The sequence below is a fragment of the Rhinopithecus bieti genome, unplaced genomic scaffold, assembly GCF_001698545.2.
Source record: "Rhinopithecus bieti isolate Rb0 unplaced genomic scaffold, ASM169854v2 scaffold_5051, whole genome shotgun sequence".
Taxonomy (NCBI): Eukaryota; Metazoa; Chordata; class Mammalia; order Primates; family Cercopithecidae; genus Rhinopithecus; species Rhinopithecus bieti.
The window spans coordinates 451,665-472,762 of NW_016804599.1; the positions used below are offsets into that span (position 1 = coordinate 451,665).

Below are 21,098 nucleotides of genomic sequence, written 5' to 3' on the forward strand. Positions count from 1 at the left end.
ATCTCAGCTCACTGCAACCTCTGTCTCCTGGGTTCAAGTGATTCTCCTGCCTCAGCCTCCCAAGTAGCTGGGACTACAGGAGCATGCCACCATGCCCAACTAATTGTATTTTTAGTAAAGACGGGGTTTTACTATGTTGGCCAGGCTGGTCTTGAACTCCTGACCTTGTGATCTGCCCGCCTTGGCCTCCCAAAGTGCTGGGATTATGAGTGAGCCACCATGCCAAGTTTGGGAATTTTTTTTTTTTTTTTTTTTTCTGAGACGGAGTCTCGCTCTGTCGCCCAGGCTGGAGTGCAGTGGCCGGATCTCAGCTCACTGCAAGCTCCACCTCCCAAGTTTACGCCATTCTCCTGCCTCAGCCTCCCGAGTAGCTGGGACTACAGGTGCTCGCCACCTCGCCCAGCTAGTTTTTTGTATTTTTTAGTAGAGACGGGGTTTCACCGTGTTAGCTAGGATGGTCTCGATCTCCTGACCTCGTGATCCGCCTGTCTAGGCCTCCCAAAGTGCTGGGATTACGGGCTTGAGCCACCGCACCAGGCCAGTTTCGGCATTCTTATAACTGAAAAGATGGTCTGTGATTTCTGAGAAATATTTACAACATATCTATAAAAGATACACTATAAGACTTTGATTCACGAGACTGACACATGGGGATGGGTGCCCAGCTCTGGAATTCAGGGATTGCTGGCTATTCACACAGTTTGATCTATTGATCCATCTATTGATCCATCTATCGATCCATCTATCTATCTATCTATCTATCCATCCATCCATCTATCTTTTATAAATCACAGCAGTTGTCATCACTTTTCTTTCTAAATCTACTTTAAATTGTTTCCTTCCTCTTCAATTATAAGCTTTCTAGCATAAGAAGGACCAAATGAAGGCAAGAAACTAGAGGAGAAGGTGCTGACTACAGCCAGAATTTCTTTCAAAAACAATTTAGAAAACAAATCTTATAATCATGAGGTGAACCTACTAGGCAACAATGACTGCTGCCCAAGTATTAGATTTTTTATTTGAAATAATCATTGCATCTAGCCTATCATACTCTTACCATATATGGGTCCCTTTCAGTGAGGTTTATGAGGGCAAGATAAATAAGGAGTCCATAATTGAAAGTAATTAGCACTTTGCCTGTGTTAAACTAGCTCCACTGAATGAAAGGTGAAATAATCAGCTACTACTGCCTACTTTGGTCTATAGAACACTAATGACCAATCAGATTTTCCTAGTAAAATATCTGCCAGTTTTAATACCTGTCAGATAAGTATGTAGAAAATGAGCTGAAATCAATGTAGATTGCTCAACTTACTTTTTAACTTAGTATCTTTTTTTTTAAAAAAAAAAGAAAAGCAGTTCTTTTATGGATATGCTATAAATATTGCTCAGAAATCACAGACGGTCTTTTCAGTTATAAGAATGTCCAAACATAAATGTGTGGAATTGGAGTATTTGCATTATAATTTTCTTCCTTTGGGAAGTTGGTCTTCTGTTCTACCAGGGTGTACAGCTAGATTTTTTTTCCTCTATGAATTTTAATTCACTTCACCTTATTTTTGGTATCATTGTTCCACTGATCTGTTTTCCAAACTGACATCGGATCACATGTGGCCAGCCAGGCAGCACTTCCAGCTGGTACTGGAATGTTTTGCAGTCAAATCCATGTGTCATCAACCCATGGTTTAATGCATCAGTTTCCCTCTTTCGTTTAGAGACAGACCACAGGGAAAGGTTTCCACCAGCTCAGCTAAAAAAGGCATTTTCATGGGAACTGTGGGGCCATGGGACAATTAGATGCATTTTTTTTAAAAAAGTCTCTCCCTTTACTGTCCAGTTTTTAAAGAGATGCCCAGGGTATTCTAAAAGGCAGAACTCTTAATTCCTACAGTCAACTGAAGAACAATAGAACAAAGAAAAAAATAAATGTTATTTATACTCCAGCAGTTTCTTTTCACTTGGGTAGAAAATATCACAGAAATTTTCATTTTTGCCTTGATGTGGATCTGAATCTTCTTCCATACTCTCTCTGACCCCTTGTACTTCAACTTGCGGTACTTTTAAGTTCTTAATTTTCTTGGTTTCCTAATACTCTGAGCTTCCTGATGTCTCCATGTGTTCTAACATCGCTGAGAATCCAGGAAAATACAGGCTGTCATCTGGGAATGTATGTGAATAATTTATTAAACGAAGAAAAAAAACTTCTGTAACTCTGTATTAAAAAGCAGGTAAAAGTACCTAAAAATCACCAACCAAATCTCTAATCTAACCTCACAAATAAATTTATTTATTTTAAAAAAGTTATTAAAAATCTAAACTGAAGATTAATCTGAGAGGGCTTAGAAAGGAAAATGGAGGGAACAATTAAATATAATGAAAAACGAATCTTGATTCTCTCAAGGAACTGGGGGGAAAAAAAGAAAAAGTATTTACTGCATGGAGAAGGAAAGTTAACTTTTTATAATTTGATGGCTATTATAAGAGTTGCTACAGACATATAACTGATTGGATTTGGCCTTGGCTGAAAGTTCTGTTTAAATGGAGTGAAAACTGCCTCCCAGGTTCAAGCGATTTTCCTGCCTCAGCCTCCCAAGTAGCTGGGACTACAGGCACAAGCCACCACGCTCAGCTAATTTTGTATTTTTAGTAGAGACCGGATTTCACCGCGCTGGCCTCCCAAAGTGCTGGGATTACAGGCCTGAGCCAACGCGCCCAGATGAACAGTAGGTGAGGCCCAATGTTTTACAAGGGTGTTCCATACAGTGGCCAAGTAGCATGAACACCACATGCTTGGAATTTGCAGTTTACTCCAGAGATTTCTGTCTAATAGAGCATTTGATCTCAACCTTGAGTGCACACTGGAATCACCTCAGAGCTTTAAAAATATTGCTGCTGTGGCCCCATCTCCAGAGATTGATATAATTGCTCTGGGTACAGCCTAGACATGTGAATGTGCAAAAGCTCCCCCAGGTGATGCCAATGCACAGCTCTCTGAGAACCACTGAAATAGAGTAATCCTCTGAAGAAAGGAAGAATATTTAGAAATATAATGCAGGCAGCCAGGCGGGCGCGGTGGCTCATGCCTGTGATCCCTGCACTTTGGGAGGCTGAGGCAGGTGGATCACAAGGTCAAAAGACCGAGACCAGCCTGACCAACATGGTGAAACCCTGTCTCTACTAAAAATACAAAAATTAGCTGGGCGTGGTGTTGCAGGAAAATCACTTGAACCCGGGAGGCAGAGGTTGCAGTGAGCCGAGATTGCGCCACTGCACTCCAGCCTGGTGACAGAGCAAGACTCCATCACAAAAAAGAAAAAAAAAGGAAATATAACGTAGGCATTTTCATAAACTGAAGTTAAGTCTAGTTGAAACAGTGTTGAGAAAAATGATGGTATAACTTGCAGAAGGAGGACACATTCAGCAACACAGGTATGGAGAGAAACTTGAATTAACCAGAAGTGAAAAATATTCTTGGATTGCTGAAGGGTATAGGGTATTTCACCCAGCACCAAGTTAAAGGATGTTTACACGGGAACATCTGACTTCTGTTCTGATTAGGTCTGTAGCAAACAAACTTTTATAACATAATGTAGTTTCCTGATTAGACTTTTCTACCTGACAGGATGTGTCCTCTGGCAACAAGAGACTCTCAATCTTAGGGCCAAGACTCTAAAATCCATGCAGACAAGGAATATCTTAGTTATGTTTACTACTGGTATCTGGTAACTCAATAAATACTTGAGAAATGACTCAAATTGTTTATGAGTTATAACTCAGTTTCCTTTGAGTGTTATAAGCATTTCTTTTCCCAGGGCTAATTAGATCTTAGGACCTACTGGAAGACAAAGTCAACTAGATATCCCATCATAATCTCATTAACCTATTTTTTTAAAGTTTCCATGTGTTGTGACATGATATTAAGCCCTTGCCCATTAGCTTAAGATCAATAATCTTTTTCTAGCAAAATTAAAACAAAATCAGTTTCTTTGACTTTAGAAATGTCATTGAATGTATCTTCTTAATCTAACTTTCCAGTGCAATCTCTGCTTACCACCTCTCCTGCTCGTGAAAACATTTAAATCTACATCAGCATAGCAATGTGTTAGGTAATAAGTCCTTTTCCCTGCCAACTGTAAAGAATGACTTTGTCACTCTGCCCATTTAGTGACAGTAACCTGAGGTCTCACTAGAAAGAAATTAATATCGGCAGTCATTTCTGAGTGTACTCAAGCATTTCTCTTAACTCAGAAACCTCTTCCCTTTCTACCAAGGAATTGGTAGCTTTCCTTTGTAGATTCTGCTAAATAGGCAACAATACAAGCGGATGCTGTGTTGAAGAACTCTGTTCCAGGGACCCCATGGGCACAGCCACCAGCACACACACTTCCATCTAGGAAGGCACCCAATGCTGGCCAGGAGCTTGGAGTGATGATGACGGCGGAGAAATAGGGGAGTCAAGACACTTACCATATTTCTTTCTTTCTTACTTCCACTGGGGAACCTGTTACTTTGGGAAGAAAGGTGAGGAAGTGCCCCTGGTCTCAATCTTAGTAAGAAAGAAAAGCAATAAATGAAAATATTAAAAGGGCCTGGAGTTTAGGTGCTGAGTCTGCCACTAAGTAGCTGTACAACCCTAGGGAGTTACTTGACCTGGGGAACTTTACTTTCTTATCTGTAAAATGGGATTCGTAATAATAACAGCTACATCATGAGGCTGTTTTGAAAAGTAAATCAGACAATACATACACCACTTGCCACAATGCTTACAAAGAGTGGGCCCTCAATTAGTACCTTCCATTAACTATTAAATATAGAATACGATTGAGGGAGAACATACTAACAAAAAGGCATTCGCTAGCAAGGTCTGGTTTAGGTGAAAGGAATGATCTGATGTTTTTTTCTGTGATTCTGTGACCCTAATTTTCTAGAACATGTAAATTCTTTGGGAACATTCTGGGCAGAGCCTGGTTCCTTAAAGAAATTCACAAATCTTACTTGTGGGGGAGAATTAAGAAATAAGGAGCCTGATCTACTTCTTATTTCCCTGAACCAAACTAAAATGCCACTCCTAAAAGTGAGAATAAATGTTTTAATAGATCCTTAAAACTCCTTCTAAATGTCAAAGTTAGCAAGGGGGCAAAAAGGAAATTTTAACATAAGTACATAATGATTATTTTATTTTCCAAATCACTTTTTTCAGGGGCCATGCTCATCTTCTCTATATCATTCTAATTTTAGGTATATGTGTTGCTTAACCAAGCACAAATGGTTTAAATACTTAATCTGTAACAAGCATAGAATCATTTGAAAAATTCACTATGAGCTTCAGCAGAAATTACTTCAACCTCTGCAGCAGAGTTCATTATCATAAGATCACAATGATGAGACTCAACAAGTCACCTAATCCAAACCCTCTTTCCCCGAGTCTCACAGATGAAATGACCAGCCCTGGCCAGGCCAGAACCAGTGTCCAGCCCTCCTGTGGCTTTCTTTATGGCACCAACCTGCCACACTTTCTAAACCACACACAAATGGCCGCAGCCATACTCATGTAGCTTGTTGGAAGCCTCACAGTTAGAAATCTAAATACGCAATTTCAAAAGTCAGGTACTAATACAAGTTCTTTTTAAGCAGCACTGTCTCAAAAATGCTGGCTCTCAGCATACACACAACACACACACACACTCTCTCTCTCTCTCTCTCTGGCACACATGCAGGAATACACAACCAAATGTTGTTACATCTACACAAAGATCACCTGGTAGATTCAAAGTGATAGTGTGTTACATCTACACAAAGATTATTTGTAGATTCAAAGTTACAGTTACTTATAATGTCTATATAAGACAGGATTTAATTTCCAACCATTCCACTTTACTAAAGACATTACAAAAAAATTTTTAAATCTTACCTCGAAAATCTCAAAGCCATAAATATCCAAAACACCCATGACCTTCTTTCTCACTTTTGTTTGTGCCTTAAAAAAGTTTCAAATTAAAGGGTTAATTAAGGCATGAAATGTAACACTACAAGCATCTAAGGAACACAGATATATATTACAAGTTAATCATGTTTCTTAAGTAAGAAAATAACTGTAATTTAGCTGTTTTTTTAAAAAACTTATGAGATGGGGCATTGCTATAGAACTTTTAGAAATTTTAATAATAGGTGATATATTTAAAGAAGGCATTAGTGGTGCCTTTCGAAATCACCTAGTCCAACACCTTCATTTTAATAATGAATAGATTATGATCTAGTGAAGTAAAGTGACCTTTTCAGCGAAGTGTGTACAACTAGTTAGCAGGTGAGCCAGGCCAGAACCTGTGGCGCCGACCCCCAGAGTAACTCCACAAAGACCATCCGACTATTCACCAGTCAGAAGGAACACAAATGGCAAAACAAAATAAACCAAATCCCTGACAAATTTCAATCTTATACATGGTAAACTCTTTTTAAGGAATAATCTTTATAAGTGGTAATCAATTATTTGATTATAAATTTAAACTTTATTCAACTTAATGTTTATACGGTGAATATCATTTATTACAATTGATTTTGCTCATAGAAATTCAGTACCTTAATGCTTTCATTGATTCGATTTACCAACCACGAAAACAACCTGCTGTAGAGGTTTTTAGCCAGAGCATCACGGGCATAATAAGCCTATTAAAAAACAAATAAACAAAACTTAACACTCACAATTCCACAATGTGTACTTTCAATAAAATCATAAAGATACTTAAAAAAATATTCAAAGCGCTTTTATTTTACATTTCTTTGCAGAGCCAGTTTTATTGTGCCATAAACAATCAAGTCGTTAAGAGAATAAGGTAAATTGTTTATACACAGTTACACTTTTTCACAAACCAGGAAACTAATTTTAAATGCTGCAAAAAACTTTCACCACAAAGATATTTACTTCAATGTCATGGAACAGAGAAAAATCAGACGCAATTTAGACGTCCAACAATAGGGGGTAGTAAGAGAAACATGCCCTGAGAGTAATGTTACAGTCATCAGAGAGTGATGGTTGTGAAAATCAGGTAATGAAATGGAAATGCTCATGTAATGCAAAAATTAAACAACTGTATACTTAATATGAAACATTTTTTAAAACCCTTATACACAGAAATGGAAATTCAAAGGAGATGTATTAAAACGTCTTTGACTGATGGAATCTGTAAATTTTTTTTCTTCACTCAATCTTTTTTTCATTTTTAAATTTTTTTGGAGACAGAGTCTCACTCTGTTGCCCAGGCTGGAGTGCAATAGCACAATCTCAGCTCACTGCAACCTCCGCCTCCTGGGTTCAAGGGATTTTCATGCCTCAGCCTCCTGAATAGTTGGGACTACAGGCATGTGCCACCACGCCCCGTTAATTTTTGTATTTTTAGTACAGCGTTTTGCCTTGTTAGCCAGATTGGTCTTGAACTCCTGGCCTCAGGTGATCCACCCACCTCAGCCTCCCAAAGTGCTGGAATTAGAGAGGCATGAGCCACCATGCCTGGCCACACTAATTGTTTTGAGTATTAAAAAAAAACTTCCACAATGAGTTCTTTTAAGTTATAGAATGAACATAACCCCCTTATGTGCTTATCTACTTTTAAAGCTATTCAGAACTACTTGACAAAGAGGCAGAAGACATATGCATCTCTATGACTCTTAGAATCCAAAGGGTGGAGAAAGTCAGGTTTGGACAGCAGAATCTAAACACCCTTAAATGTACTAAGTGCCCAGAGCATACAGTAGGTAAGTACTAATGAGATGTTTAATACCAGCATCCTGGGGAGGCCTGGAGGTTGGGTGTCAGCACCCTAACAAGGAACTGGCCTTGGGAGAGAAAAAACTTGAGGTTTTTGTTTCTATTTTCAACATGCTGGCCATATGTGTGTATTTTGCTGCTTGTAAGTAAAAAGTTGGGTATTACTGTTAAAATTAATCAGTACGTTTTTATTTTACAAAGAGCACAACTTGTTAGATTATGTGGCAATACTTTCTCTACATTTCTTCCTAAATAAAATGTAACAACTTTAATTAACACATTCACTTCCCTGGCAACATAACACAGCTGAAGATAACACCTTTTCCCTTCATCTGACATTTCCATGCAAATTCCAAACCTCCCTTCCTACTCCAATTAGGGTTAGAAAATATACCTAGGAGTTGGCAACAAACAAACAAACAAACAAGGGAGGGAATGCTTTCATAGTAGAAAATGCACGTCAAAGCCTCAAACAGAGAAATCAGAATATAATTGAGATGCATCTTTCCCCAGTACCCTTTCTTCTAGTTTTTGCTTTCTTAAAATAGGTCATTTAAGTGCTTAGAATAATGCCTAGCACACAGTTAGTCTACAAATGTACTTATATTGCTTTCTGAAGTATCCTTTTCGTCTACTACTACCTCATGAGCCTATATAATTTCCAAATCCTTTCCTTTTTCTTCTTATGAATTGAAGTTATCTCAAGACACCATGTATTTGTTGATGAGCCCTTTTTTATCTTAATGTCATCCAGCTTTTTTAGTTATATGCTGTCTCCTTTCAATAAGCCACCATTTCAATAAGCAACTGAACTAACAGTGACAATTTCTTCTGGTAAATTGCTTTATATTTTTTAAAGTGTATTAACAGCCAATATTAATCTTCTTTGGTTCCTCCAACAATATTTATTCCAGGGGTCTCAAACTCAAATGCTTCCAGAGACTGTGTGATAGAAATGAACAGGAAATGATGGCTCTCTCTGTCGGGGTTAGAGGATGCATCCCAGGCTAAAGGCACTCAAATTCAACATTTAAAGAGCAAACAAAACCAAAGAAAATACTACCCTTTAGTCAACTAAAAATACTGAGCTTTACCTGGCCCTAGGGGCTGCCAATGTGCCACCCCTGACTTCCTGAGCCTGATTCACGCCACCGAATCTCCACAATAATATCTTATATAACAGTAAGGGAAGGAATGTCTATTCCCACTTAAGGACCACTAATATGGTGTGTAGAAATGAGGGAAGACTCAAAGTGCGCTAATTCACCATCTCAGTTTCCAAGCACCCTATGAAAAGACCATGCACTTCTGCAGCTGCACGAAACTCACAGAGGAAAAGTCCAGGTGGAACGTGCTGCAGACATGGACAGTAACAACAGGCATGGTCCAGGACGGCAAGTGACAAGCAAGGTGGAGACTCAGAGATGCACAGACATGGGGCCCACCCTCCAGTTTAGAATTGAGCTAAGGAGATCAAACTAACACAGAGGAAACAAGCAGAGGGCAGGTGCCAAACTGCAAAGAAAAGGGGGTTCTGATGGGGGTGGGTGGGGGGTGTCTCAGGAGGCCTATTTGATCAAAGAAGTCTCCTTGGATGGGGCACAATCAGGTAGAGCATTTAGATGGGCAGAAGGAATGAGCATGGCATGGGGGGCGACGGGCAGGCAGGAGCAGAGGCACCAGGTAACAGAGAACTAGCAAGGAATAAACTGAGGTAAGCTGCGTGGGATCAGATTTCAGAGGACATCAGAAGCCAAGGAAAGAGTGTTTAGGAGAAGCTGAAAAACTCTTGTCTTGAGTTTCTATTATTTCAGTATTAGTCCTCCTATCTAGAGAAAGGTCTAAATGTCTTGGGAAAAGGAGGCATGGGGCAATAAAGGTGATGCTGGGGCCCAGGAATTGAAACTATGAGGAAAGGCTAGTAAAAAAAAATCACTTTTCACAGGAATCAAAACCTCCCAGGCAATAGATCAGTGGAACCAGATACTCTGAATACTACATAAAACACAAAACAAAACAAAACAAAACAAAACAAAAAACCCAGTTGACTAAGGAGCCGAATAGCTGAGGATCTCTAGCCAAATTCTTTTATGCCAAAGGTTAAGAAAACGTGGAAGTCTTCTTCAGTGATGTAAGGTACCTAAAATAAGCTTAGAAAGTCAGAGGTACCTGGGCCTGGTTCCCATAAAGGATGATTTAAAAAGCAAGAGTAAAACACACAATTTTAAAAAGATCCAAAATACACATATTCCTAAAGGGCCTTCCTAAACAATACAGGCTTTTCATGGCTTCCTTACAGACTTAACAATTCCCACTCTGGCTACTGAAAATGTCCAAACTCGGTGGCTCTCAAAATGTGATCCTGGACCAGCAGCAGCAGCAGCAGCAGCAGCAGCAGCAGCAGTGTCACTTTTGAATTTATTAGAAACGCAAATTCCTCAGTCCTACCCCAGATCCACTGAATCAAGTGAGGTCTGCAAATCGTGTTTAGTCAGTCCACCAGGTGATTTTGATGCACGTTCAAATTTAAGAACTACTGTTGCAGATTTGCCACTCTGGCTGCAGACTTCACCTTTCCAGCCACATTGCCCTGAATCCCTTCACATAGCTACAGCTGTAGCCAAGCCTGATCAATCCAGGTTCTCAAATCTGGCTTTTCTCAATGTTTTCTTTTTGATATGCCCTTTCAGCCATACTTTACACATCTAAATCCTTTGATTGTCTCCATGAGGTCTTCCCTAATCCCTTACTTCCCTACCCATGGCCTATGTGTGTGGGCTTGTGCTGTACAGGCTCTCAGCAGCATTTTCTTAATTAAGTAAGCTACTCCGTATCCGACTGTGAATTAGTGAGGATGACCTGGACAGATATGACAGCAAAAGCAGTAACTTACGAGGAAGGACAGGCAAAGGCTATAGCTAGGAAAGGATTGCTACAAACCAAATTTCCATATATATAAAGTTATGGTATTTGCCACAGCCAAAATAACTCACCTAAAATAAGATATCAATGTTGAAAGCTAAGAACACAAAGGCATTCTTGCATTATAGTAGGAAAGGCTGGTTCAGCAACAGAGAACAAAAGCCTGGCTCCACCCTACTATTAATGGAGGCTTTATGGATAGTTATAAGGAGGATGAGACAACAAGAATACAGTTGGACAAAGTGGGCCTGAGTGGAAGTCCTAAGTTAGTAATTGAATTCTAGTCTGAGTCATTGACTGGTGGGAAAATGTGTAAGCCATAGCACAAAGGGTTTTAGTGAAAGGGACTGCAGAAGCTGCCTGGGTATACATGTATGTACACAGGCATGCAACCATCCAAACACCCACCCACTTAACCTGAAGCAAAAGGAGAGAAGGCAGCAGCTCAGATTTGTGTCTTAGAAAGACTAACGACTTCACTGGTCCCAATATCAAGGGTAGAGGGGGTTCAAGAAGTAAGGCAGGGAGGCCAATTTGGCCACTTGACCACAAAACTGTCTTCTCCAAATCAGTAAATGACAACTCCATGTTTCCAGTTGCTTGGGCCAAAACATTAAATCACCCTTGATTGTTCTCTTTCTCTTAAACCAGCTAGCACCAGCAAGTCCTATTGCCTCTACCCTCAAATAACATCCACAATGTGACCACTTCTCACTGACTCCACTGCAACTACCTGGTTCAAGCCACCATCTTCTCTGGCTTAGTGCACATCTCCTTGAAGGTCCCTCGCTTTCACTCCTTTTTCCCTGACCCTCTGCTCTCCACATCACAGCCAGAGTGACCCTTTGAAATACAAGGCAGTCATGCCACTGTTCTGCTCAAAACCCTCCAGTCATCTCCCACCTCACTTCGAGTCTCCTTCCCTGGCCCAGGGAGCTCACTGATCTTACCTAGTTTGCTACAGCACTTATTTCTTACTTCTACTGATTATTATCTAATTCCCTCTACCAGAATTTTAAGCTCCATGAGGGCAGGGTTCCTTATCTGTTTAGTTTACTGCTCTGTTGCCAATGCCTAGAATATAGTACAATGATTGAGATAACAATCTCAATTTAGCTTGTAAACTAAAATCTTTCTTTATACTTATATGAAAATAGCACAGACTTTTAAGAAACTTTCTTCTGTACATTATGTTTCACCCACCTGAGCCACATTCAGTGTAGTTGAAACTTTCTCCTGTTTGGCTTCAACTGTTCGGAAACTGAATGCTCGTTCTAGAACTGATTGATCAATGCCGGTCAATTCACAAATTTCTTTTAACTCTGTGGGAAGGTGGGGATGGACACAAAAGTGACTGTACACGTGCTGCTAGTAATAATTTTGAAGGCTTAGGATGTTCTTTCTAAATCATAATCAAACAGATCAGTATAAAATGTATACATCAAAAACCAAAGCTTAGCTACAATTCTATTTCTGCTCAGTTTCATTAGAAAGCTTTCTCACACCAATGCAAAGCACAAGTTTTACTTTCTACATTAAAAACTGGGCAGAAGTTCAAAGCAAGTTTCCTAAACAAAGTTGATTCTCCGCGGATGTACCATTTTTATCTTTGATTTTGCTTTCATCTAGACCATTCACTCGAGATTCAGGCTTGAACTCAATGTTCCCCAGTTTCAACACCGCTGCCACCACCGCCAAGACAGACTCAGCTTCATGATCCATAAAGCCCACAATCTGCATGGCATTCTGGGGAGAGAAAAAAAAAAAGCAACTATTTTTTTCCCGTAGTTCTTTTCTTTTCTGTTCTTTTCTTTTTTAAAATGAATCATATTACAGATTTATTTCTGGGGGAAAAAACCCCATAAAAGACAAAGCTATATCGAATTCAGTGCATTCCAACTGTGATTCAAGGAACCCTGGGGGACCTCTGGTGCTGTGGCGGGGGTTGGGGGGGCATGTAAAGAAGAAGACAAAAGAAACAGGGGGATGAGAGCAGAGCCTTGGGTGTCCACCTCCACTTCAACCACAGCAGCTCAGTTCGTATCTATGTTGTTTTTTTTACACTGAGGTTTTGCTACTAGAAACAAAACCAACTTGCACAACTCCATACAAAGAAAAGCTCTTCACTCATTTTACATATCAGAAAAACTGTGGTTTGCAAAGGTGAAGTGCCCAGCCCAAGATACTGGGTAACAGGAGGCATCTGTTCATTCATAAATTTTTACGTAGTGCTAACTACGTGCCAAGCAAAGTGGTTCTAAAACCGGTCTTGGACTCAAGGTTTAAACAAAATCATGTCCAGGGATCAACAGACTATTGCTTCCATATGAAGATGTTTATATAGTTTTCTAAAATGACATACTCTAAGAGATACTTTCTTTTAAAATGGCTTTTAAAATGGCTAGGCTACATAGCAATGGGAGTAATGCAAGTTTTGTTATTGTTGTCAAACATATACAAAAGCAGAGAGAGCAGGGAAAAAACCCACCTGTCCTTTCACTCACCCTCAACAATTAACGGATGCCAATTTTGTTTTATCTATAATTCATCCCACTCTCCCCTTTCCCCATCACCACAGCTGTCTCATTTGCAAGTAAATCCCAGTTACCATATCATGTCAAGTGTATCACACATTAAGACAGAAAACAGAGTATGGTGTTATTTAAAATCATCTTTTCTAATGAATGTGGAATGCTAAACGCTCTGGTTTATATATGAGTTTCTAAAACTGTATAAAAATGAGATTTTTTTTCTGTCTCAAAAATAGTTTTGATTTAACATGATCCAAAGGCAGTTGGAAATTAACTTTTGCCATAAAAAAATTTGGAATTTAAAAATAACCTTAAAGGAGTCAAACCCCAGGATAATATAATAAGAAAGCTCCTTATGATAAATGGTAAAATCACACGCTCTAATAAAAGCATGGCCTTCACAATCTTGTGTGATTTTTGAGCTAGTAAAAAAATCAAAGTAACAAAAATAGAATTCTTGTATAATTCTAAAACCTCAGGGAGAATGAGCTACACTTTAAAGAAAACTCAGAATTGGTACCAGCTCCCGCTGAGCGAAGCAGTGGCATGCAGTTTAAAGCCTGATGAAAGCACTACATCTTACCCGCACAGTTCTAAAATTTGCTGCATCATCCACTCCATTCACTTTGGCCGAATCCAGACTCAGGTAGTTGTATCTGCTGAAATCCCTCTCAAGCTTAAGTTTATCTATTGAATCAAAGACACAAGTTGTTAAGTTGCTTCAATAAATCCAATCTTTAATATCTCATTCCCTTTGATATCTTGTTCACATCGGTAAAATGGCTTTGGGATTAAGTACTGAATCAAAAGAACAAAAATTATACCCAAATATCAGTTAACGGCATATTCTTAAAATGACTTTTATCACTGTGATAGCACACTTTGTTTTACACTTATCTAGATAAGTCTCTTTTGAGTTTTTATCATAAAAAATATCTTCAATGCATTATTTCATTATAACATATGATGTCTGCCTGGTGATTCCTTCACCATTGGATATTTGGGTTCTCTCTAGTTTATAATAATAAATATAGGGCAGTGATAAATGTCTTCATACCAATTGTTTTTTGGATTCATTTGAATTATTTTGTTGGACTATAGTCCAAAAAGTGGTGTGACTGGATGGCAGCCTCTAATTGTAAGAGGTCCTCGCTTTGAAGTAACACCCACAGCTCTAAGCAGATCAGTATACCACAAGCTCCAAGCAGATCAGTGACAACTCTGCTAGCTTGATCCTTAATACCTTTTGCTAATATACGCATAGTAGATACTTCAGGGCTGTTTTAATTTGCATTTGTTGATTATTAGTGAAGATGACTTTTTCTAAGCGGTATTGACTTTTCATAGCTCTTCTTGTTTGAACTATTTGTTCACTACTTTTCATCATTTAGCTATTGGCTATTAGATAGTATCTTTGTGGTATTATGCTAATTCTCTAAAATTCCAAAGGCCAGATTTCTATCTCTTGTATCAACTGCAAAATGTCTTCTCCACTATTTTTAAATATTTGCCTAACAATTTGTTTTTATATAATTGTACTCATTTAATTAGAACGCTGATAATTTTCTCTCCCCAAAGAGAAAAAATATATTCTTCCATTTTATATTTTAAATGTATGATCAGTCCCTGCCCTACTAATCGGCTTTGGTGAAGTCCAGACTGAGGTAGTTCTAGCTGCTGAAATCCCACTTGTGTCGACAGAATCATCTGCAAAGTCCTCAACACATCGGAGATGTATGGCACAGTATCTGGTGAGGTACAGGAATATTACACATACCCTGGGGTGTGGTAGAAGCAAACACACCATGTTCTTCACTTCAACTAGAATCATGGAAAATTCTTGAGAAGGAAGGGGCAAAGCATATGGAGTATGTTTTAAAGAGAATGCTTCAGAAAGTGCTGTGACACTGAAAATTAAAACACAGAAACAATTCAGGCACGAGGCCTGTAATCCTAGCACTCCGGGAGGCCAAGGCAGGAGGATCACTTGAGCTCAGGGATTAGAGATCTGCCTGGGCAACATAGTGAGACTCCCAGCTCCAACAACAACAACAACAACAACAACAACAACAACAACAACAACAACAACACAGAAATAGAGACTTACTGAGGAGCTCTTCAGAGGCACCAGAGAGCAGTTGATAGAACACATGGAAGTTTCTTTCACCTCTTGGCTGTTTAACAACCCGAGATTTCTCTAAAAGATCTAAAGAGAAGAGTTAAATCATAGTATGGCATTTGTTTCACCTTCAAATCCACCATGCTTTTTTTCCTTCTCACTTTCTTTTTCACTTTCTATTCTGCATTAATAAAATGAAATAATAAAGGAAGCTATATTTTCAGTTCTACCTTCAGGAAGAAGCACAACTCTAATGAAAATCACCTTGAGTTTCATTTTCACATAATGAAAATCCTACACAGGTCACATTCTTTTTAAATAATGAATATATAAATAAGTTACATTCAACACATTGATTAAAGATAATATTATTTTTATTTTAATAACGCTCTTGATTTTTTATGACATTAAATTCCTGAAAATGTAACATTACAAATGTAAGCAATGAAATACAGCCATTCAATTATGAGTCTACCTAGTAATTACAATAAAAAATTAGTTAACACTTTGAGATCTTATTATGTGCTAACTGCTTTACAGAAAGTATCCCACTGAATCCTCGTAACCATTTTATAAGGTATCATTCTACAGCTGAAAAACACTGATAGTTCAGGAGTTTACATAACTCAGCTAGCAACCTGTGCAACTAGGATCTGAAATCAGGACTCTTGCACCCACATGGCCCACTACCTGGGAGATGCAAAGCAGAGTTTGTGGATATCTTGAAGTCTTAGAGAAAGATGGTTCTCATTGATTTGGTGTCATTTGATATTATATTTTCACTGACCCCAGATAATTTTCAACCCATAAATCTGAGGTTTTACCAAATTTTCAAATGGGGAAGGGGTAAGGAAGGGAGGGACGAGAAAGGAATTCACTATGGCAGTATACAGCACGAGGCAAAGTACAATGGAAGAGATATTCTTGCCTGGAGCCCTGCTTATCACTGACTAGTGATACAAAAGGCTGTGGGCAAAGGCAAACTTCAACTACAAAATTCCAAATTAGTAATGTCATCATTGAGCACTAATTCTAGAGAACACACAAATTTGACGTCCCCCAATCAGGCTGCAATCTAAAACATCACGAAAAATGCTTGGTAAGGGAGAGAACGATGTGCCATTTAATCTAGGAACGATCATTCAACTTTTTAATTTGTATTTCTGGAACCTACACCAGCATTTACGGAGGAGTTTAGGTAGAGTGAAAGGGTATATATTTGATGAATGAGAAGTCCTAGGGTGCTCCAAATACATAAGATTGTAAGAATAAAGAGATGCAGCGTAAGAAAGCATAAAAAATTAAGCCAACTGAAAAGAACAAAATATGTAAGTACAAAATTATTAGGTGCAGGATGCTGCAGATTTTTCATGTTCTCCAGCTCTCATATGGCTTGGAAGACTGCCAGTGTCTTTAAATCATAGATGGAAAATAATGAAGCCTTCATATTTAGAAAACATGAAAACAAAACAAAAAAACCCCAAAGGTTGAAAAGTACCAGTGGGATATAACTTAGGGAAAAAAAGGATTGTGTAATAATTACCATCTCTAAACAATGGAATGTTTCAGTCAATTAATATGTAAAAACTGACGTGCAAAGCAGAAGACAGACTAAATACATAATGTTAAAGATGTAGTACGATTTTACTTATCATGTGACTGAGCTTCTGTGCGATCCTGTAACAGTTTCAGAAGAAAAAACCCACAGGGCATGGGCACATTCTTCATTGAAAAGCTAATTTTTATAGGAAATTCCTCCAGTTTAGAAGAAAGTGGCTTGATTACATAAAAAATATAAACGCTACATTTGACTTCATCCATTCATGCACAAATTTTTTCAAACAGGTCATCTACTGCTAACGCACTATGTGCCAGCGATTTGGGAAGAAGCCTGGCACCAGCTGGACACATGCTGACCTTCCACTTGGCCTACAAAAGTCACACGTGTTCCTGGCTGCTCTTGCCACCCAAACCAACAGCAGCAGCTCTCTTCACAGTGAGATGCCAAGGCCTTTGTGAGTCAGGACGAGGTGAGCTGCTATCCTCTCACCTTACAGTGGCACCTTATAATGATGACAAGCGATTGTTTAGCAGCACTTCCATAATCACATTACAGGGGGGCTGGGCGCGGTGCCTCACGCCTGTAATCCCAGCACTTCGGGAGGCCGAGGCAGGCAGATTACAAGGTCAGGAGATCGAGACCACCCTGGCTAACACAGTAATACCCTGTCTCTGTCTCTACCAACAATACAAAAAATTAGCCGGGTGCAGTGGCGGGCACCTGTAGTCCCAGCTACTTGGGAGGCTGAGGCAGGAGAATGGCGTGAACCCAGGAGGCAGAGCTTTCAGTGAGCCGAGATTGCGTCACTGCACTCCAGCCTGGGGGAGAGAGCGAGACTGTCTCAAACAAACAAACAAACAAACAAACAAAAAACCACAATCACATTACAAAAGCAAACTGTAGTAGGTCAAGACATGAAATAACACCTTCAAAAAGCCCATGACAACACTACACTGTGCAACAGCAACACACTGGCCAGTCTAGTGTTTGATACCTTTTGAATAAATGCTCATAGACATTGCAGAGTGCAGAAATGGCAATGGCTGTAAGAGTCAGCAGATAACAACTACCAAGTTAAAGAATAATACTCACTTGTGTGCGATGTGAAAAGGAATGCTGGCCAAATGTATTTCGTGAACTGTGCACATTGAAATCATCAGTGATTACTCTCATATTCAAATGTGAAACATGATACTATCATATTCAACCCTGAACACCTTCCCTGAGGTTGGTTTTATAATCCCTATTTTACATACAAGAAAATGAGGCTCGCATCCCAGTCTTGGTAAAAGCAATAGAGCCAGAATTCAAAGCTCTAGGTGACTAGGGATCATGCTTACAGTCTTTACAATTTTCCAGCCAAAAAAAAAAAAAAAGGCTATGTCCTTAAACACTTGGAAATGCTGTACTTTGTATAAATACATGAATTCACCTAAGCGACTCAATCACAAGATGAGGAATCTTTTATTACAAAGCAGCTGAAGGTTTTACCACTTAAAATGCTTACTCTATTACTCTAGAGCCTCCAATTTGAGTTTCTTTATGACTTTTCTCGTAAGTCACAAGCTTCCAGGTAGAAAAGTAATCAGGGAAAATGTTTGCCCCCAAACAATTTACTCATGCTTAAGACCATTCCTTATTGGTTTTCTTCCCCTAAATGTGCATGCACCAACATAATCTAACAGCTTGAAGCCATACCAAATAATTACTCAAAGTAGAGAACATAAATTCAATTCACTATAGGGATTCACCACCTGACTATTTTAATTTACTTAAATGTGCCCCCGGAATTAAGTCAAAGCAGAACTTTTGCACAGCCTTCTCTTCTGCCTTAGGTGTACTTCTACCACCACCAGTTGAGCCTCTGCTAGCAACATTTAGTAAAGAAGAATTATTATTAGACACTGGATATTCAGTACAGAAGAGATATTCTAGATATTCTAATGCAGCTACATCCTCCTCACAAGATACGAGTTTAAGTTTATATTAAATTTAGCATAAATTTCTATTTTAAGGAAAGAGATAAACATATTAAGCCACTCTAACGGGGAAGTTAAGGGGGCAGGGACAAAGAAACAACGAATCAGAACCTGCCCCCCTACCCTACTGCCCTGCCGCTGCCTGACTATCAACACGGAGCCTGGCCGTCATGTAGGGGCTTTCCTAGTTCGACTCATTACCAGCTAGTCCACAATAGATAGAGTGCCTGTGCATGTCAGAGACAGCCTCCCCAAGGCACAAGGTGTGAAAGAAATAGTCTAAGACTGTACCTGCTGGAGGATGAAGCTTTTTTTAACAGACAAATAAATAAAAAGACATGTATTGGTTGAGAAGAAAAAAAAAATCACATCACATACTTTGGGATGTAACAGAGAAAGGGTTAGATAGTATGATAAAAGCTTCATTATTTTATGTATACTCTCCTCTCCTGGAAAAAGAAGTGGTCCAAATTCTTGATTAAGGCTAATTATGAAAAAAAATCAGCTTTGTCTTGTGAAGGTGAGAAAGACAATGAAAGACTGATTGAAAGACTATCACTCAAACTGATGGCCTACAGAGACCCCGTGCCTCCTCTCCAGTTGCTCCAAGATGAATATTATGAAAAAAGCATCTCAGCGGCATTTAGGTTCTTTCAGTGAATTTATGCCTCCTCAGTAAAGCAAAAGGATACATTAAACAACAAGCATGTAACCATGATCTAAGTAACTATAATTTATCTACCTTTTTCCTCTTGTCTTAATCACTCCCGAAGAAAAAGTACCAAACAACTAGTGAAGGAATGGGCATAACAGATGGTCGTTTCAGCAGAAAATTCTGATTATGAACTTATGTTTACTTATTTATTGGGATATATATTCTAAAATCTATTCTATACTTTTTCTGAAAAATAACCCTCAAGATTGACAACTAGGAAGGGTCACTCATGACAGATTTTAAAGATTAAAAAAATGGGGGCAAACATCTTCTTACAAATCATTCATTCACTTTGTATGTATACTATAGTAAACGAAAAAAGGTATGAACATCGACCTCAGGGCTCCGACAGCTGTGGTCTCACATGATTCTCTATCTATTTGCAGGTTTGCTTTGAGGGATCTAAAGCATCTGGCATGCCATGATATTACAATTCTTCCCCTACTTCCACCGCACTTCGCAGCATTTTAAGAAATCAACTTCAAAGTTTTCACTCAAAAGTCAGTATCCTGAAGTTATAAAATCAGCATTAAAGATAGCTAGACCTATTGCATTCAAGTTCTGAAAGGGTTTCCAGTGTTTGTACAGGAAAAATTACCTTGGGCTCTAAAGCACTAAGAAAAATGTAGCTTATTATATACATAATTACTGTTTTTTATTAGGATTTTGTTATATACATATAGAATATATGTATTTTCACAACAGATTGTTTTCTGATGCAAATTTAATGTTTATCTAATAATTGAAAATTTGTTCATGAATGTATCTGAATCTAAAATTCTAGACCCAATCCTGAAATAAAAGTAATGAAATATCTGGTCTTTACTATCTTGATTTACTACCCTAATAAACACAGACAGATTAATGAATTAATAATTAAATCTGAAGGTTAATTTAGAAATAATTCCCAAAAAAAACACCATAGCCTATCTCAATATTTCGAAAATAACATAGTCACACAATTATCCATATAAATAGTCTTTATTCGGACAAACCATATTATACTGGTAAAAAGAACAGAAAGTAAACTGAGATAAAGGAAAGCATCTACCTATTCATATAAACGGAAAAACCCCCACTATAACGAAAGTCCACAAGCCACGCCTTTATTGAAATATTCAAGATTCAGTTGTATTGCACAGATACTCAAAAACAAAAAATGATGACTATTTCTCGATACTTCATCAGAGAAAGCATAAATAAACACAAAACTCAAAAAAAAAAAAAAAAAAGAGCCCAGACCCTTAAAAATTGTATGTATTAGAAATTAGGCAATGTATTGACTTAAGTTTTGATTTGTGACCCTAAAAGGCAGATTAAAACAGACACTTTATTAAGGAATATCCACTCGCTACTGAGAACTGACCCATAGACAGGGAGTCTTCTATTTCACCTCAGTACATATATTCCCAGAAAACTGATCAGAGTTTCCTTTAGGAAGTGTTCTAACAGGCAGTTTCATGCCTTTTACTGATGACTTTCCATCAATAAAATCAAATATATGACATA

The 21,098-nt window shown here is 38.5% G+C and overlaps 1 protein-coding gene across 1 annotated transcript in view; it reads right to left on the bottom strand.

The window, feature by feature from the left end:
* Positions 1-21,098, bottom strand: part of MYO1B (myosin IB) — a 184,390-nt gene that overhangs the window by 47,947 nt on the left and 115,345 nt on the right. The window contains 6 exon segments of the mRNA XM_017869353.1: positions 5,912-5,977; positions 6,577-6,663; positions 11,888-12,006; positions 12,283-12,430; positions 13,799-13,902; positions 15,323-15,421. Coding sequence (XP_017724842.1) covers positions 5,912-5,977; positions 6,577-6,663; positions 11,888-12,006; positions 12,283-12,430; positions 13,799-13,902; positions 15,323-15,421 — 623 coding nt within the window.